The sequence below is a fragment of the Pteropus alecto genome, unplaced genomic scaffold (assembly GCF_000325575.1).
Source record: "Pteropus alecto unplaced genomic scaffold, ASM32557v1 scaffold196, whole genome shotgun sequence".
NCBI classification, from domain to species: domain Eukaryota; kingdom Metazoa; phylum Chordata; class Mammalia; order Chiroptera; family Pteropodidae; genus Pteropus; species Pteropus alecto.
The window spans coordinates 3342165-3361187 of NW_006439717.1; the positions used below are offsets into that span (position 1 = coordinate 3342165).

At 31.7% G+C, this 19023-nt stretch overlaps 1 protein-coding gene and 2 pseudogenes across 5 annotated transcripts in view; 2 read left to right on the top strand and 1 right to left on the bottom strand.

The window, feature by feature from the left end:
* SCAF11 (SR-related CTD associated factor 11) overlaps positions 1-19023 on the top strand; it is a 65643-nt gene that overhangs the window by 35995 nt on the left and 10625 nt on the right. For all 5 annotated transcript variants that reach the window (XM_015593175.2, XM_006916870.3, XM_006916869.3 and 2 more), the window contains 6 exons: positions 2497-2574; positions 5847-5944; positions 7838-7896; positions 16781-16833; positions 16991-17100; positions 18064-18165. In XM_015593175.2, the coding sequence (XP_015448661.1) occupies positions 2497-2574; positions 5847-5944; positions 7838-7896; positions 16781-16833; positions 16991-17100; positions 18064-18165 (500 nt within the window). The remainder of the gene's footprint in view (positions 1-2496; positions 2575-5846; positions 5945-7837; positions 7897-16780; positions 16834-16990; positions 17101-18063; positions 18166-19023) is intronic.
* Positions 11290-11408, top strand: LOC112483905 (annotated as a pseudogene).
* On the bottom strand, positions 15056-15174 carry LOC112483906 (annotated as a pseudogene).

Below are 19023 nucleotides of genomic sequence, written 5' to 3' on the forward strand. Positions count from 1 at the left end.
AGAGGAAGTTTAATAAAGAAGAAAATGGGACTGTATAATTTCAGAGTTTTTGAAAGACTCAATGCATCTGATAAAGAATACATTTCTTGAACACAAACAGTGGCTTTCTTTGGATCTTAGTAAGTGTTGCATATTGAAAGAGATATAATAAAATGATATAATTTAATTTCCATATGTCATGCACTTTGCAAATTCCAACAAAAAGTCACTAAGAACTCATGTCTGTAACATGTATATATACATCGTATTGTGGGTTATCTTTTTGTTAATGTAACCAGGCTTTTTTATTGTTAGTACAGTGAAGCTAGTTGATGGTTAGAAGACTACACAATAGTCTATGCCACACACTGTTAAAATATTATTAATTCCTTTAATTCTCATAAAAAACAGAAATTAGTCTTATTATCCCCATTTTCACTAATAAGGTAACTGAAGCAGAGAGGCTATATAACTTTCTCAGGGTTACACAAAAGCACAAGATATAAAAGTAGAATGTAAATCCAGAGCCTCTACACATCTGTCTTAGTAGTTTTTTAAAAAAACATTGAAGGAAACATTTTCATTTATTATTGTTTTATCTTTTTTAGAAGTGTTACAAAATTTACCTTAAAATAAAAATAAAAACATATTTTGAAACTTTGGTAAAAATAAGAAATACTTGAAAGTTTTTACTTTTAAATATTCTGTTGAATTATAGATGTATTAATATAACTTCTAGACTAAAATTACATATAGTACATGCTAATGTGGTAAATAAACAACAATCACATAGTTACAATGCTGAGTTCTTTGAACTAGAATTGCTATTTGCATTGCATTATCAGAAAGATGTGGATAGCTTTGTTGCTGCTTGTAGTAAAGCTTCTTAAGGTCAAATTTTCTGTAAGGAAAGTAATAGCATCCTAAATCCATAGTATTTGGAAGTAAGCCAAGCTGGCTTCTACCAGTCTGAAATGATTCAATATATAATAAGGTCACATTTCCTAATTCAGATGTGGTAAAGGATTTTATTAAGGCCTACTTACTTAACTTTAGCAGAGTAGTAAAAGTAATTCAATTTATATTTTGGCTACTCCCAAAGTGACTCTTGAGCTTTGTGAAAATGTATTATATGATCAGGGGCTACACACAGTCTGATCTGCCTGTACTTGGCTAAGCATATCTTGATATGTGCCTGATCCAGAAAGGCAAATATCACGTTTCTTCACTAGAGAATATAAGATGATTTATGAAAACTCCATTACCATCTTGTGGTCTTTTAGATTATTGCTATTAAATTGCGAAAATCCTGTTTTACTCTTTGAATTATTTTGATATTATTAAACCACAGGTATTAATAGCACCTTTCAGTGCTTCATAGGCTACAGAATATTCTCTCCTACCCTAGTAGACAACATACTACATCTTAAACAGTTTAAATAATATAAACTCATTTCTATACAAATATTTAACAGTAGTATCAGAGGAATTCTTAATTATAGTTGATGTACATTAATTTTGAAAGTATAGGAAATACATTTACATCAGAATGAAGTTGATTTAGAATCACAGAGTGATCGAAAGATAATTTTCCTTAATCTGTAAAGAATTACAATTCAATTGGGAAAAGACCAACAACCTAGTTAAAAAAAAAAAATGAGGCAAAGGGCATGAATAGACAGTTTTTTAAAAAACAACTTTGAAAAGCTATTAAAAATATGAAAATATGCTTAACCTAACTCATAAAAGGAAATGTAAAATTAAAACTTACAGCATACCATTCCATTAAGAATGGAGCAGCTCTGAAATAGTAATACAAACTAATCTAAGGTATATAATTAAGAGAAAAACTATCGAGTTTAGCGTATGAATTATATTTTATATTAAAAAGATGCATATATATGCATATGCATTGGATATCTCCAAAAGATACATAAGAAACTACTTTTGGAGAGTCCAACTAGGTGGTTAGGGGAGAAGTGAAGGAATCCTTTATTTTCTCCATTATCTTTAAAAAATTTTATTGCTGGTTTAACTGCCTATTCAAAATAATTTTGGAAGAAAACACTAAGTCATAAAATATAAAAACCTGTAAAGGACCTGTGCAAGGTTTTTTTTTGTTTTTTTTAACAGCTGATTTAGAGTTGCCCACGTGCTTTAGATTCACAGAGCTGTTGATTTCAGCCTAGCTCTCATTATACCAGTAGTACTCAACTGGACAAGCAGGTCCTAATAGTTACTATCTTGATAACAGAGATGGTATCTCTCTTTGTCATTGTATTTAACTTACCTAGCGAACAGTAGGTGCTCAATAAATATTTGAAAAAAATTAAACAAATTTAAGATATTTATTACTTTGTGGCATGATACAGGTGGAAAGTATTTTATCTTTGAAGAAAAAATTATCTTTGTTTCCTGTTCCAGTGGAAAACTTATAAATGCATTTGTTATAGTTTAATTTTGATCTATTCTAAAAAAACATTTATAAAGTTATAATTTGCTAATCATTTGTTTCAGACACTGGCTTCATGTCCTATTGACCGAAAACCTTTTCAGGCAGTGTTTAAATTCAGTGCATTGGAAGGTTGTGTTAAGGTAAGGCTTAGATTTTGATTTTATTTTGTAACATGAACGGTATAAATTTAATTCAGTTTTGCTTTAAAAGATTTCCAGTTTGAGTAAATTTGTGAATTGTTCAGCTTTAGCTTTAATTTGTGATTATCATTCCTTCTCAGCATGATAGCCCAGACTTTTATACAAGGACTCAGAAATTCTGAATCTTTTTTTTCCTTTGCTCCCTAAAGAAAAAAATGGTGGTCAGCTTACGTTTTTTTTACAAAATGTATTAGAGCTCTGATGCTCTAAAAGAAGTTTCACGTTAAGTCTTAATTACAAAATATTTGAATTTTTAGAATAATTTTAGTGTGAGGACTTCTATTTCAAAAATATTTATTAATTAGTTGAATAGTGTTTTGAATATATTTTTCTATTTAAAAAATGTTTGAAATGGAGTAGTAGATCAAAGACTAACCCTCACAAAAACTTAAGTCCAAAATACCTGAAAAGTGTGTTTTTATTAAAAAAAAAACATAATGTTGAGAAGATTAAGCCAACAAAATTAAATATAAAATAGTATCTTTGTTCTTAAATTCTGGTGCTTGAAAGAGAATGAGTTTAATTGGAGAAGGATAAGCGGGTTTGTGTAGATCTTGAGCGGGACTTCTTACAGTTTCAAAGTTAGAATGGACAGACGATTTTATTCTTTAAAAGTATAGTTTTATTGTAATGTTTAATTCTAATTACACTATAATTATAATTATACTATAGATGCACACACTATACCTACCTCATTTTTGTTAATTATTATTAACCATGATTATGATTTGTATTCACATTTACTTTTGGCTTACAGATAAAAGAAGAAAAAAGAAATAGAAACATATTCCTGAGTTAATGAGTAAAAAGTGAAAATAGAAGAGTAAATAGTTAAGTAAAATGTATGAGAAAGAGATTTCTTGGGGTATCTCTTACAAGTCACAAATGATACATAGTTAAAAATAAGAATACTTAATACATACATATATGATGCCATTGATGGAAAAAACAAACTTCCCAGTTAGCACTATAAGTTCATGACAGCTTGTTTGCTGTCTGTGTGAGTAGAAAGGGACATGAAAGCAGTATACAACTATTTAAGTATTAGATGTTCTCATTATAGGTATTTATAATTTGTCTTGATATATTTTTAACAGATGTACAAATAAGACGGCAATTCAAATAAAATGACATGAAAAATTATTTTGCTGCTTATAATTGTATAACTCTGGACATCTATGCAAATTAGCATATATTTTGGAGAAAAGATATAAATGCGTATATTATAATCAAAATTAAAGCATGACTTCTCTGAAAGACATGTTCCATATTTTTCTAGACTATATATGTTTTTTGCTAAAGATTCATTTGCATGTATTAACTTCCAGACATTTTTCTGTTGTTTCATGTGAAACTTTGTTCCATTGCTGGAATAAAAATTTGTTTTATTTAATAGAGTTTGTACTTAAAAGTTCAGTACACTGTTAATCTAATTTTGTCAAACTTAAAAGGTACTTTTATGTGATGTTATCCGTATACTCAAAATATCTTCCTTTGACCTTTGCTTCTTTTGAATCTTCACTTTATTATCCTTTTCCTTTTACAACTAAACTTGAATGAGACATCTACACTTGCTTACTCCATTTTCTGTCAATTCTTAGTTCCATTGAGCCTGTCACTTCCATCATTTTCTTTTACTAAAACTGCCCTCATTAAGCCAGAATAATCTGACTGGCCAGTCCTATGGTTTCTGCATGTAATGCTGTCGAGTACCTTTATTTCCCTTGGCTTCCAGGACATACTTCTCTTACGGGTATGTATTCTTTGTATGTATGTATGTATGTATGTGTTACATTTTACTGTATATAATGTACATATGTGTGTGTGTGTGTGTGTGTTACATTTTACTTATTTGACCTTTTACAGTCTTCTTTGCCATCTCCCTGCCTCTTTACCTTTTCTTAAATCATTGGGGCTCCTCATAAGATCGTCTTTTCAATTCTCTTGGTATTACTTTCCCCCTAAGGCTTCTCAACTACTTCAGTAGCTTTTAATGCTGTCTGTATTTTGTATGGCTTCTAAAATTCTGTCACTAGCCTAGATCTTTTTCCTTAGAACCAGATTTGCATTTTCAGCCACATTTTGGACATCTCCATCGATAATACCAAAGGAATCTAAACATTAACAAATCGAAAAATCTTCTGGGAGTTTTCCATTTTTTTCTTTCTACACCCAATCAATGCCTCTTTGTCTGCTCAATGTGCCTAAATTTGTTCCTTCTTCATTCTTCTGCTATTAACTCTTTGTAGGCCCTTGCGCTATCATCTAGACCGGTTCTGCCTATAGAAATAATACTATAAGCCACTCTATGATTTAAAACTTTTAGTAGCCATATTAAGAGTAAAAAGAAACAGTTAAAACAGATTTTTATAATATAATTTAAGCTAACATGTATTATTTCAAAACATTATTTTTAAAGAACTATTGAGAGTTTATCTTTTTTGTTATGGTTCTAAGTCTTTTTACATAGTCATGCTGAGCTCTTTACATTGTGCTCAGTCCTTACAGTATATCCAGTTCAGACGAGCCACATTTCAAGTGTTCAATACCCATGTGTGGCTAGTGACTATCAGACAGTGTAGATCTAGACTGCATACTGTAAGAGCTTTCTTCTGTTTTCCTGGCTTTTATACTCTCTCCTCATTCTTCACACCACCACCAAAGTTATCCTAAAAAATAAATTCGATCATCTCATTCACTTGATTTAAAAACGTCATATATTCTCTGATTCCTATAGAATTATTTTCTTAATTTGAGGCCCTTTATAATATCGTCCAAATAGTTAACATCAACTTCATATTCTACTAATCTTCCCCATCTGCACTGGCTTTTGTACTTTTTCCTTAATTTAGAGTATTTTTTCTTAGACAAATTCTAACTCATTCTTTAAGACCACCTTATAAATTATCTGCTCATTAAAGTCTCCAGAATTAGTTTCTCAGTCATTAATGTATATGCAGATTTGTGCTCATATATCTGATATGAGCACTTAGTCTGTTTACAGGCCTATCTCTCACTATTTTGTTTCCCCAGAGTTTGTTTTAAATATATGGTTTAGCATGCTTGAATGAATAAGCATATGTGTTTGGGCTACACTTTTATTCAGATAATTGTGTTTCTTTAATTTTTTATCTTTTCAGAGGATAATTGATAGGTTATCATTTGTGATGCTAGACTATCACTCTAAATGGGTGATTTTACTTTTCTCATAGGTTCAAGTAAGACAGTTGAGAGAAACAAAACACAAGAAAAATGAAAATTCTTTCAAGAAACAGCTCTCCTGTCATGAACATTCTAAAAGCTGTGTGAGGTTAGTGATGAACTTTAGAATTGGAATCCAAATGTGTAGAACCAAATGTGTAGTAAAAGAAATGAGTACTTTTTAAAAAAATGTCAGGTTTAAATGTATTTTAATTACTTCTTTTAAAGCACATACTTGATAATTTAAGGAAGGATCAGCTGAAATCTGAGAATATAATTTGAGTTCTATTGTTTTTTTTTTTTTTAGAGTTTTTTGGGGCGTAGGATCAGTTTTAGATTGATATTTTTGTAAAATAAAAATTTTAGAGCAGTGTAAAGTTTCTGTAAATTTTTCTGAATGCTTACTCATTTTTGTATGTATCACAAACCAATAATAACAGGCAAGCACAGCACACAGACTACATTTTGAGCATCACTGGACAAAAAGTAGGAAATAACAAATAATATAGCTCACCATTCTTCATGAGACAGTTATAATTCAAACTATTATCTTTCTTATTTTGCTTCTTTGTATTATAGCCCGCACTTGCTACCAACTATAACAAATATTTGTTTAAAAAATCTTTAAACATGTTTAGATTCATTTCTTTAATTGCTCTTATTAAAACAATTAGAAATGCAGTGCTCAGTACTTGAGTTTAACAGGTTTTAACATTTTTCTAACTAATTTGAGTTAGTAATATACTGGAAATTAATTTATTATTAATATTTAACTAGTACTAGTACATTTAAAATTTAAGCCCATTTTGATCTGAAATATATTTACAGCTGTCCAAAAGTTGTATTCTTAAGTCAATATATTGTCAGATTCATAATTAAATCTATAACTCATTAGGACATTTTATCAGAATACTAATTTCTTAAAAGAGTAAATTTATTTAGTTACCAAATAGTTGACAATAGTTCTTGAAATTTATTGAATCATGCCAATGATTTATAACACTGTAGTTCTTTTTATCTTCACTTTTGGGAAGTTATAGACTTCTTTGAGAATCTAAAAAAAGCTGTAGACACCTTCTTCCAGAAAAACATGTTATAAAACATATTTACAGACAACTTTGTATATGATTTTTAAGGGATTCATGAAACACCCACTATAAGAGCCCACCCACAAACCTAAATTAACTGCATTAGAGCAAATTTTATTTACATTTGCTTTTAACTATCTTAGCTTTGATTCATGCAATTATGTTTACATGATAGTAGCACATGGCATAATGAAGAAATCCCTTTTGCCATCTTCATTCTTAATGTAGCTTCTGTCACCGACTGTGACAATATCATGTATATGTATTTTTGTGCTTTCTTAGAATTACTCCAGTTCTCTGGCTCTTGCTTGAGAGTTTATATAACAAGTTCATTCAGTGGGTCTAACATTGCTGAGGTAATCCACAGATTTAATTGCTTTTTTTTTTTCCCAGGGATTTATGGTAGGGGGATGGTATACGGAAATAACATAAAAAATAATAATTTGGTTTTGTCCCAAGTCAGACCCTTAGTGATTTCTCCCAAGGTGGAAAACCTGCCGGCTATTGGATATTTATAGTACGTTCTTTTTGAAGTCTTTTGGATATTTTTGGCATTTCTCTTATTCAACCTTATGTTTACTGCATATGGCTGAATAGTTTCTCCAGCACTTTGACAATATCCATTCAGCGTTTCCTCTCTCTTCTGAAGTAGTGAAACCCTGACCTCCTTTCTTTCTGATACATCCTACCAGTTCTAGAGAAAGGGATTGCAGTGGTAGGTATTTTGTTTCTTGGTAGTGAACCCTCCATTGTAAGTCATTAAGAGTGGGGAGGGGCAACTGGTCATGCTTGCTTTGCTAGAATTTAAAACTCAGTGCCTAATAGATTTTATTTTGGTGGGTAGTGAATTGAAAATAAATGGGCAAAATGACAATTTTCGCTTAATTATCTCACCTATTTTTTGATGTTTACAGAAAAAATGTCATAGGAGAAGATCTGTTAAGGGCAAAGCTTTATGACTTGAAGATGCATAGTAAGTGCCTTTTTACTTTTGTTCTCTACTTTTTTTGTTGACTTTAATGTTTGTGCCAAAATTCTTAGTAACATTTTTGTTTGGAAAACAGTCATGCTGAGCTCTTTACATTGTGCTCAGTCCTACATAAACTGCTTTCATGGAGTTATTTGTGCTGTTCCCTGCACTTTTTGTTTTTATGCTCAGCTTGGAGGAAAAGAAGAGGAGAACGAGTGAGTGAGTGAGTGAAGAAGAAAAAAATACGTCTTGGTGGTTAGCAACCTACATTGTGGTCTTATTCCATTTCAACTACTTGGTGGTTAGCAACCTACATTGTGGTCTTATTCCATTCAGTGCAGAAGATTTTAGGGGAGATGGGATAAAATACCTTGTGGACCAGTAACTGTAAGCTGTAGCAAGGGAAGTCTGTGACTGAGAAGTTAATTCACAGTTCCCAGAGGAAGTTGTGGTTTGGCCTCTAATCATACTTCTAATTTGAAACTTTGGAAATAAAGCACCTCCTACATATTTATCTATGTGAACAGTTAAATATTCCCGTCTTTTGTTCTTATCTAGTACTTAGTTCTATACAGGAAATGTTTGTGGCAGGGCCTGAGAAAAATGGCACAGTAGTGTTTTGTAACTCCTCCTGGGAGCTCAGGCTGTTTATTCTATTCTAAAGAACAACTTACTATGAACTGTTTGTAAGCATTTAATTTCCAGGCTAGGTTACAATGAATTTCTCTTTATAGATAGAAACAATGAATTCATTGTTCTTGAAAGTAAGTGATAATCAGTTTCATTTTTTTTATAAATTATGAATACTAAGTTTGGTTGTTAGGTTTTTTTTTTCTGATTGGAATTAACATGATCTTCTTAGGTTTATAGATCCCTAGATTTACAGATTAATATTCTTTCTTTGATAATGTACTATTAAAGTGAAATTGCACTAAAAGGATTGCTCATGATTAGATGAGCATTTTTATTTTTTTTTAAAGAACTTTAGATATCAAACTTTATTTTTCTAAGACATTGCTGTAGATTAGCATACTTTTTTTATGGCTAGACTTTGCTTGGTAACTCTAGGGTCAGATATAATATTTATTGCAGAGGAAAATTAAATGATGTTAACTAGATTTCCTGTAGATAATTTGGCCCACTTGTCACTATGTTAATCTTCATTTTAAGACTACTGTAATTTTCTTTAAGTGAATATCTTGAGAAACATAGGCAAATCTTAAACCTAAAGTGCTTCAGTGTAGTGAAGACCATTTATGAGAATCTGTGATTTATTTGGATTTGATAATTTATTTTACTATTCAGAATATGAAATACTAAACAGGTTTTTAATGGCTATCCTAAACTAATTTAATATTGAATAGCTAATTTTAAATTATAATTCTTAAAAAGAAATTATTCCTGCTAGCAGGTTAACATTGTCAAAGGCCTGTAACGTAATGTCTTGTCTACTTAAGTGAAGATGCCTGAAGTCATTTGTTTGGTTAGGATAGGCAGAAATACTCATTATACTTTATGAGTAGATGATATAAGACTACTAATAACTAGGTAATTATGTGGAAATGTCTTAACTGAATGAGTTTGGATTCATTTGAGGGGTACTGGGTACTTATTTATTATCCATTTAGTTAGTTTTTCTATGATATTGCTTTTTACTTGGGGAGTTTAATACATCGAAATAGGTTATTTACCTGATGAAATAATTAGCTTCTGTTTATGAATGTTTAATGAAAATTACTCAGGTTTAAATAAACATAAAAACTAATTGGTCCATTTTGGAAGATGCTAGAAAGTTAACTAATTTTGAAAACAGGTACATTTGCTTGGGAACTCTAGGATCAGATATAATATTTATTGCCGAAAAAGATTAAATGATGTTTATTTATGAAAGGAAAGATCCAAACATCTATCTTGCCTTTCCTAAATAAACTATGCGTCAGGATAATCGAATAGATAATAAAGGAGAGTTAAATTTTTTAGAAGTATTTCAGCAAATAATTGAAGATGGAATTATAGAATTTGAATAACAGCATTTTAGAAACTAATTTTATTTAGTTCAGTTTATTTGGATCCATATTCTAACATGTTGTAAAAAGAAGGTAAAAAATATAACTTTATGGACAATTAGGAAAATTGAACATTGGGTATTTGATATTAAGGAATTATTGGAGTTTTTTTAATTTGTTTTTTTACTTATGATATGGTAGTAAGGATTTTTTTCTCCAAGGAGCACTTACCTCGTAGAGTTAATTATACACTGAAATATTTATGCATTAAATGATATGATCTCCAGAATTTGTTTTAAAAAGATCTTGAGAAGGTAGTAGATAAATTAACATTGGACATGAATTAATAATTGTGGAGGTTGGGATATGGGTAGTACAGGGTTTCATTTTGCTATGCTCTCTACTTTTGTATTTGAATTTTCTGTAATTAAAAGACATGTACTATTAGAATTTAATAGGCCATTTTCCTTCCATAGTGGTACATAACCTAATTCAAGGACTTACAGTTAACTTCAGTGAAATACAGTATGTTGTCTCATTTTGTGTTTTTTTCTAGTAAGGTTTTAAGTTTCTTGTGGGCGGTAATTGTGTTTTCTGTGAGACATTTTCCAGTTTATTATACAAAATGTTAATGGTTATTAAGTACTTGTTTTTTGATTGCCCTTGGCTACAACTCCCTAATAATAAAAAGTAACTGATCAATAGATGTAATAAACAGTAAACAAACTTGGATGCCACCAGTTTCAAGAAAGTTGTTTCCTCTAGTCAAGGAAGGAGACAAAGAGATTAATATAAAGTAAAAATGGCCAAATGGTAACATTAAACCTACTCTGTAGGTGTAACTTTTGTACTTTATGGAATGTTCAAAATCGTTCATAATCATAAACTTAAAAAAAATTTTAATAGGCTAAATATCTTGGCTAAGATTACTCAGCTAACAATTGGAGCAGCCACAATTTGATCCAGTGTTCTGGCTCTATATCCAATGCCTCTTCTCACTACAGAATAATACTAAAGCATGATATTGTTAATGTTACCCACCTTAACCCTCTCACTTTATGGTTGTTTGCAACTTTTATAACTCACATTATTGCCTTATTCTGGTGGCTCCTGTTTAGATGCACTTTTGAGCCAAAAAATAATTTTTAATATAAAATTAACTCTATTATTGATAGTGTAATATCTGCTCCCTACTTCATAAACCAATTAACCTTGATTATTTTGCCTTACATTTAGAAATGTGATAGGTGTCAGTCTTTTTTTAACAGGCTAAAGTTCATGAACCATAGCTAGAAGAATAGAACCTTACAGAATTTTAACCTTTAATTTTTAAATTTCTTCTGAGGTTTCTTAGATATTATTAACAAATGACCTCTTTAGAAGACTAAGAAACTACGGCCATACCACACTGAACAAGCTTGATACTGTCTGATCTCGGAAACTAAGCAGGGTCGGGCCTGGTTGGTACTTGGATGGGACACCCCCTAGGAAGACCGAGTGCTGTAGGTGTAAAAAAATAAAAAATAAGGGATTGTAAGCTGACAAGATCCTTACAATCTGTGAGGTTAACCAAGGGTTGCCTTGCCCCCCACCAAAAAAAAAGAAGAAGAAGAAGAAGAAGAAGAAGAGGAAGATGAAGAAGACGATGACTAAGAATATCTGTTACTTGTAATTGTCTTAGAGTTTAGGGACAGTAATGAGCCTATCATGCAAGAGAGATGCAACCTTGGATCCTTAAATGTAGGCATTCGATGACTAAACAAGAAATAAGAGACAGAGTTAAATTAAGGTGGAGGTAGGTAGTGAGAAGTTGTGCAAATTAAATACATCTTTAGATTTACCTAGTTACACAGAACAGGAACCGTAATGTCCTAGAGATAATTTAAATTTCTTTTTATAAAAGAACTTCTTGAGGAAGTGTTGTCTGTCTCTTAACCTAGAATTACATGGCTAAGTTTTAGAAGAACCCAGTTTTAGCTTCTTTAATTTCTTCAAGTTTTTTGAAGCAGGAAGAGGCTGTTCTTTGAACATTTATATACGACTTTCTACCGGAAGTTATTTTTATGTTATATATAAATTAATGAATGACATTGTGAACTTTTTATCTGGATTGGAAAATATTAATATAACATTAGTTAAAAGTTAGTAGTCCTAGTAGACAATTTTATTGGAAGTAGGCCCCTTGGGTTTTGTACTGGTTTTTCCATTAAATCATCTGTGACTCTAGGAAAATTATATAAATTGTTTAATTTCATACTTTTATTTAATGAAGATGATGTTGGCTCACTTGAAAATTGTAAAAGGTTAGCATACCTTTTGGAAGATCTATTAAGGAAATATCACTTTCATTTTTTAGTTATACTAGATAACTGAATTTACTACTTTTAAAAATTTAAACCTTTTATTCTTAGAATGAACATTAATTCTGGCTAATAGTTTATAATTGATGTACTTTATAAAAAGTATCTTTTCAGGCATTTCTTAATGGAGTACTTCTTGAAATACATGCTAGATCCATTTAATTATGGCTTTATTAATTTTGGAATCAATCAAATTTTAATTGGGTGCTACCAAGCACTGGGCGCTAAGCTCAGAGCCTTTATTATACTGGTTTGTATTGTAGAAAAAGATATTTTTATGAAACATTTTTTGGGATTAGTGTTTCATGAAACAAGTTTGAGATATGCCGAATTTAAACAAAAAGACAAGCTTTCAGTTTGAGCACCTCTTTAATTCTCTAATCCCTCCCAGAACCCTACTATAATGACAGTAAATGGATAAAAAGAAAAATTTTAAAAGAACTGGAGAGAAGAGACAGCAGATAAGAAATGTTCACAAAATGGAAGCTTGAAAATGATTGTATAAAGTGAATGGTAAACTATCTTAGAAGAAATCTGAAACCTAAACCTTTCGTGGGGAGAATGGAGTTAAGAATCAGATCACTTCACATACCATAGAACCTTAGACATCTTGGGTCTAGAGGCCTCCAGTATCTTTGAAGGCAGGTATGTGGGGTGGTGCCAAGAAAAACCCAGAATTGATTTAAAAAAATTAAAGGAGCAATGTATCCTGTAAATTCCTGGCTGAACAGAGGAGGGGAAGGAGTCTAAGAGGCTTACTCTACAATGAGTGGTTGAACCAGATTAAACTCTAGCACAGATGAGAGTAGAGGAGACAACAGAATAAAGAGAAGGAAATTAAGTAAAATGTGGAGGCCTCTAAATCTCTATCTGTGGTTATTTTTCAAAGCACTAGCAGTCTTGCTTGTTCCCAAAGTAGGAGGTAGGAGGAGGCATCTTCTGGGATACTGTCTTGCCTAAGAGAAAAAACTTGGAGATACATTACGGAATCTCTGAATAAAATAGCCAGATCTCTGCTTGATCACCCTACAGTGCATCCCATTAGTTGAAAGGCTGTGACCACCCATCCACACCATTTTCAATCAGTATTTTAGTGTCCCACAAACAATCAAGGATCACCAGATAGTTGAGGGAAACTGTGGTCCAATGTAATAGAGATCAAAATAGAGACAAAAGGAACCTGATAGAACAAACCCAGTGCTAGGAAACAGGGAACAACTTAAAAATTAATATCCTCAGAGGTAAGAGGAGGGATATTTTATGAATGAAACAAGAAAAGACTGAAAAAGGAAACTTTTGGAAATTAAAAATATTATAGCAGAAATTTTAAAAATTCAACAAGAATAGACTATAAGCTAAGAAATCTCAGAGAGTGGGATGAAAAGTCAAAGAGATGACAGGGTATTAGTCTATGAGATTCTGTACTGAATAATAAAATTTCAGAAAGGAAAAATAAAGCGAAAGGCAGAAAGTTATCCAGTAAAGTACTACGAAGGAAAATTTCATAGACTAGTAGGGTGTGATATCCAGATAAATCTAATACCTAGTAAATGAGGAAAGAACTACACTTAGTGCTTCATAAAATTATAGAACTCTGCAGATACAAATATACTAAGAGCTTCTAGAGAGAGAAAACAGACCATGTATAAAAGAATGTTACCAACAACAGATGGAGCTATGGAGTAATGCCTTGAAAATTCTGGGGAAATAATTTCTAATCTAGAAAATTCTGTGCCCTGCCAAACTACCATTCGAGTCCTAAGGCAGAATAAAGACATGTTCTCAAACACATGAGAGCTCAAAAATTTATTCTCCCATATCTTTTCTCAATTCTACTGGAGGATGTATATGCTTCACTAAATGAGAAAGTAAATGAAGGAACAATATGAGATTCAGAAAATAAGTTCTGACCCAGGAAAAAGATTAACAGAGATTGTCAAAATGATGATAAGGGGGCAGTCCCAGAATGACAGTCAAACGGCAGCTTTTAGAGAGTTACCTGTTCAGACTGGAGCAGGATAAAATAAGAGTATTTCCAAGAGAGAGGGAAACAGGCTTGATGAATAAGTTGATGTGTTCGTGTGTATTAGGAGATTTATACTTTTGTTGTAGACCTAGCTAAATTGATAGATAATATAGGAAAACAAAGAAAAGAGAAACCAAGAAAACAAAGCAGTTGTTAACCCTTGAAAAGCAAGAAGTTGTACAAGAAAATAATCATAATTCAGTATATGGTTCAGCTGCGAATAGTGTTTATATAGTTATAATTTAATATAGTTTATATCAAATGTTTATAAATTTTTTAAAAACAGGGTGGAGACAGCAAAGGAAATGGGTAGGCAGTGGTATAAGAGACAAGTATCTTCTACAGTTAAAAAAAAAATTAGAAAATATCTGTAACCATAATATCAAGGTAGGATAGTATAAGCATGTTTTGAAGAGGTAAATATTAGAAGAAACAGCTGAAGGATTTGATGAGTGCTTTGGGGGAATCAAAATCAAGAGTGGGGATTTCTGTAGTTTTCCTTTATAAGCCTAGAAGTGCTGTTTGACTTATTATAGTATGCATTACTTTGATAAATATTAAATGAAAAAGCATATCACTGCTGTCCAGAGCAGATAGATTAGCAATGTAGATTTGTGAAAGTCTCTAGGAAACCACAGTTTAGACAAATCCACTAGTATTGAACACTTTTTTTATGCTTAGAGAGGGGCGAGGCAACCCTTAGTTGACCTCACAGATTGCAAGGACCTTGTCAGCTTATAATCCCTTATTTTTATTTATTTATTTTTTTATGCCTACAGCACCTGGTCTTCCTAGGTGGTCTCCTATCCAAGTACCAACCAGGCCCAACCCTGCTTGGCTTCCGAGATCAGACGCCATCAGGCTTGTTGAGGGTGGCATGGCTATAGTAGTATTGAACACTTTTGAGATTGTTATTGGAACTGCTCAGTAATTACCTGAGAATTACCCAGAAATATGTGAAATAGCTTTTGGACTAGATTTTCATACTGAGCATTGGGCAGAAGACTAACAGTTCTTCTCATAGAGAGCATTTTGTCAAATGGTGGCTTCCTGAGACAGGCTTCCAAGTGTAAGAATGCTATGTAAACAATATGTACTCATTACATATTGAGTGAATGAAACCAAAATGAAAATAATTCAGCACGCTCAGGACATAAAAGACATTGTGTATCTATAACACAGCAATTCTGTTTAGCTAAGGAAATAATTATTTCTAAGAAAGTGGCTGGATACCTATCAAACATTTTTATTCCTGGCTTCTTTAAGCAATTTAAAAAATCTATCATCTTTTAAATAAACTTCAAAGGATAGGAACATAGTTCCTGGAACTCAGTCATCACCCCTCTCCCCAACATTGAAATTACATTTGTTAACAACAGTTCTGGGTGGGACATGTGTGAAGGATGGATAAAAGCACAAAGCCAAACAGCTGTTTATAGTAATTTAAATGGAAATTAGTGCACTATTAAGTAGAAAGTAGGCTATTACCAATGGACTGACAGAAGAAACCCCAGATACATATGGTCTCGCATTAGCAGGAAACAGGCTTCCTAGTTAGGGTGATTTATTTTGAACAAAGTCAGTAGGCCCTTTGTGAGGCAAGCAAGGCTGAAGATTGAAAAATCATTTGCACTGCATACTTTTTCCAGAGTTCTGAGGAGAGAGAGCATTGACAGTACTAGCCACAGTTTATTGCAGACAACAAGGTGTATTAATAGGTATAAATAAGTAATAACATAGCTTGATTGTAAAGAAAAATTAAGAGCCATAATCTATAAAGATGCTAACATAATTTTTGTGGTAAACAAAACCTTCCTTTATCTTCCTTAACCCAGAAGTACATATCCATAGAAATAAATTTCCAGATGGGACAGGTAAAGCCAAAAATGAGTTGTAAGCAATGCATCCAGAAACATTGCTATAACAGAAAGCTGTTTTAATCAACACTATTACTTTTCCTAATTCTAATTATAAATTTTGGGGAGGAGAGGAAGGGATTTACTTGAAATTGGTGCCAGTGGTTAAATGATAATTTATGGTCAACAAGGGCTGATGGCCCCAGATCTCCTGGTCATGTCCTACTTGAGGTGAGTTAACAGTATCTGTTTTTTAGGTCATAGGTGGAAAAGGACATCTTGAGTGCATTATTGATATTAAATAATATGACTTCTTGTATATACTTTTTTGTTACAAGGTGGTTTATTTGCATAAGGTATCAGAATGTTGACCAGGATTTTAGTACTCATGCTTTAAGCATGCTGTATGAGTTTTCTCTGTTGTGCCCTCTTACATTTTTCTTGTATCTGCGGCTTAAAAGGATAAGATAAAATTAGGATTTGGAAAAATTATGTAAATGCAAATACTGTTATTTTAAATGCAACTTTCCTACATATTTTAACTTCCTTTTGTCAATATGTCAGTATCAATACTGGTTTTATGAACTTTTAAAATAAAAATTAAGACAAGGTACCAAGTCTTTTTGTGTCTTTCTACAGGAAACTCTAAATACAGTGAAATGGGAGGAAAGAAAAATACAACAGTAAAGACGGTTTGTTGAAAAATCTTTTTCTTAGATAATACTTAGTGGTTGTTTAGTGCATAACTCCAGTGCCTTAGGTATATCAAACTATTTAAATATAACTGTAACCTACTATTATGGATGTTTTTTTAATTGCTATTTCACTAACTTCCTTTTACTTTTCTAGCCTCAAAGATCAAATCAGTGTACAAGTCAGTGCTTCAGAAATTTTTTCTCCAATATGTTTTCTCCTAGCAGTCACACTGGAGAATCTTCTTTTACCTGTAGAGCTTACTGGTTGGTATTTTCTACTTATAATTTATGCTTTTTATACTTGATGTTTTAGTTATAATTAACTTTTAGTAGAAATTTGAACTCAGGTTCAACAAACGTTGTGAAAGCCCACCTTGTTTTTTGTTTGTTTCTTTTGGAAAATAAATTAGTTTTAGCAAAGAGAAAACCTGTTATTTTGTGACCCTCTGTATTACACAATGAGTACCTATGCTAGTGGGCTTTGTTTTCATTAATAATAAATTAAATTGTTTTGCACAGCTTTTTATGTGATAGAGAAGTAGGCTACTTGTTAAATTATAGGGGTAGTACGTAATAAAGCAGAACGCTTTTAGAGTAGATCCAGTCATCTTTTAATTCATTGTAACTGGCAGGTAGACACTAGGTACATATGTGTGGAATTTGAAGACTAAATTAGAGTTTTAAAATCACAGTCAGTTTACTAACAAGACATATTAAAATCGTGTGATTCAATTTAAGAGGTTGGCAAGGCAACAAAGGAAATACCTTCGAAAAGCTAAAGTGTACCCATTTTTTGTTACAGTAAACATACCTTCTTTTTTTTTCTTTTGCCCTCTGCTTAGTTTCGATGGAAACTATTACACCTGCAATTTCTGTTGGAACTGCTTACTGCAGCTTTGGTTCATGGGATAGAAATAGTGTTGTTTTTTTTCTTTCAATAATAAGTATATTGGTCTGAATTGACTTTTAAAAAGTTCTATCACTTAAGATAGAAATTCAAGCATTATATTTATGAATTAGGTAAATATAATTTTGATTTGTAATCTAAAAATTTTACTTTAGGAAGGGGTTCATTTTGAAAGTCTTTAAATAGAAAAAGGTTCTTATTCTTTTAAATGTGATTTATAATGTTAGTTTTGAAAACTTCTGCTATACATCATGTAATCTAGTTGTTACTCTAAACTTAAATTTTTGGATTCTCATGAAGGTCTAAAATTTATCTTTTAGTACAGAATTTATAGACGTCAATGAAATCAGTACATTGATTAGTCAGAAGAGACAGGAACTGGAATTATCATGGTTTCCCAATACATTACCTGGAATTGGAAGGTAAAAAAAAAATAATAATTATGTTTACTAAAGTGTTTAAATGCTAACATAAGCATAGGATATCATTAATATATAGGTACAAAGTTATTCAGTAGTTACATTTCTGAGACAGTTTTGTGCAACTTAAACTTTGGTGTTTCAAATACCTAACAAAGGTTGCTATTTAAAGAACTCCTTGAAAAGTAAAGAATTTTTAATTTATCTATTTAATAAATGTAGGTATTTGATTCATTTAAAAAGGAGAACACCTAAATGATAATATTCATTATTAGTAATAGCAGTTAGATCTGTCATCCATCCTCTACTCTTTTTCCCATGCCAGTCTTACCTATGTGATGTTATCTGCATCACTGTTTTTATCATGATATTTCTCCTCTCCAAAATGTTATTTTAAATAACTAATTTGATCAAGTCCCTACTCTGCCCTGGCATTCATGATTTTCAATAATCTAGCTCTTTCTTAGTTTAAGTCCTAAAGCTACTAGCACATTGCTAGATACATGATAGATATTTAAATCAAGCTCCTATGTAAAAATCAAGGCCCTTGCCTGAGTATTTATTCCCGTAACTTGTTGTAACTTTATCACTAAAATATAGTTCTCCATAGGGCCCTTACTTGTAGGAATGACAGTGGAACACAAATAGAAATAAAATTAGGAATTCAGATATGTATAATGTGAAACCTTTTCTTAGAGTTATGTATTTTCGTACATGTACACACACATTGTTTTTCAAGTTTCTCTTCCCCTCATCCAGAATCTCACCTTATACTGGATAAAGTACTCTTGTTAGGAGATCTGAACTGATGAACAATTATGAATCAGAAAAAGAAGCAGCTGAGAGTGGATTGGGTTTGGA